At 58.1% G+C, this 1,396-nt stretch overlaps 1 protein-coding gene across 1 annotated transcript in view; it reads left to right on the top strand.

The window, feature by feature from the left end:
• The first annotated feature begins 302 nt into the window (after positions 1 to 302).
• MAP3K14 (mitogen-activated protein kinase kinase kinase 14) overlaps positions 303 to 1,396 on the top strand; it is a 37,814-nt gene continuing 36,720 nt past the window's right edge. The window contains exon 1 of the mRNA XM_013005814.2: positions 303 to 359. Coding sequence (XP_012861268.1) covers positions 303 to 359 — 57 coding nt within the window. The remainder of the gene's footprint in view (positions 360 to 1,396) is intronic.

The raw sequence follows: 1,396 nt of genomic DNA, 5'->3' as shown, positions 1-1,396 counted from the left end.
TCCCTTGCCCTTGACTCGGGCGGGCGGTGACAGGCGGAGAGGCCGTCTGGCCCAGGCTGAGTAAGTAGCCAGTCCCCCACACTGCATTTGATAGGTGCTTTAGTCATGTCCCCGGCAGCTTCACTTGGGAGCTCAGAGCCTTTTCTCTGGAAGGTGAGTCACCACTCAGGGGTGTAGGAGGCAGGCAGGTTGAGTCCCCAGCACCACTGCAGAGGAAGTCCTGAGCAGACCCCGGTGAATAGACAGCTAGCTCTCCACCTGCCATCACTCTCCCTCCAGCCCCAGGGCTGAGGAGGAAGCCGATGGGAGCCCTCATCTGCCCCCCTGCCTTGCTGACTGACCGAGCAAAGGCCTGCCTGGTAAGGGTAGTGTGGACAGGGCATAGAGCCCAGACCAGGCACTGCTGAGTCCAGCCACCTAGATGGTGGAAAATGGCCCGCTTCCAGGGACAGTCAGCAAAGCAGCAGAGGGGAGCTTTGGCCTCGGGGAGCTGGGAAATCCCTTGGCAGAGAGCAGAGCTAGAGCCATTCCCCGTGTGAAAGACCTGTCGGGGAACCCTCTGCTCCCTGGCCTCTCCTGGCCCACCTGAGTTGGAGCCTCTCACAACTAGTCGAAACCCCAAATTTCAGGAATTCCAAGTCTGCCAAGTCAGGAGTCTAAGCTCCGAGGGCCTGAGGTGGGCACAGAAGGCGGCAGCAGTGGGCATCCCTGGGCCCCAGTGACAGAGCTGCTAGCCACAAAGACAGTGCAAACCCACCTGCTGCTCCGTGGGAGAAAGTGGGGTCTACTGTCTCAAGAACCCACAGGGGCCGGTCTCCCCTGCCCCATGGAGTCGCTAGGAGTGACAGCAAGTTTTGATTTGGGGGTGGGGGGGTCCTTCTTGGGCTCCTCTAACCACAAAAGCCATACCAGGTGTCTTCCCAGGTCAGGGTGTTGGATTAGAGGTGGGTTCAGACCAGTGGCTTTGGGTTAGGGTGCGGGCTGATGGGTAGGGACGTCGCAGCAACGCCTAGGATCGCCACACGTAAGCTGGACTTTCTGGAAACAACAGGGGAAGAACGATCGTGATCTTGCAAATGTTCTTCTTTACTGTCTCAGCCACAGACTCGTTGTGCCCCCAATATCCTCACCCCAATATCCTCACCCCATCCCTTCGAACTGCCCATCAGCGACCCCGGGCTGACCTAGCGCAGGCCTCAACTGCTCTGTCACGAAAGAACTGCTAGAAGTACCGATTGGAAACGACCCTTCATGTCTGGGCATTCCTCTGTCACACACACACACACACACACACACACACACAAACCCCACACACACACACACCAAAAGAAAAAGAAGATGGAGCCCTGAGAAGGCAGAGCGGGTTGCCCAAGACCAACGGCGAGTGTCTGACAGA

This window comes from Echinops telfairi, unplaced genomic scaffold (genome assembly GCF_000313985.2).
Source record: "Echinops telfairi isolate 266 unplaced genomic scaffold, ASM31398v2 ScPeMD7_7458;HRSCAF=8496, whole genome shotgun sequence".
In the NCBI taxonomy this organism is placed as follows: Eukaryota; Metazoa; Chordata; class Mammalia; order Afrosoricida; family Tenrecidae; genus Echinops; species Echinops telfairi.
The sequence above is the reverse complement of the archived record's forward strand: the minus strand, read 5'-3'. Positions and strand labels throughout refer to the sequence as shown.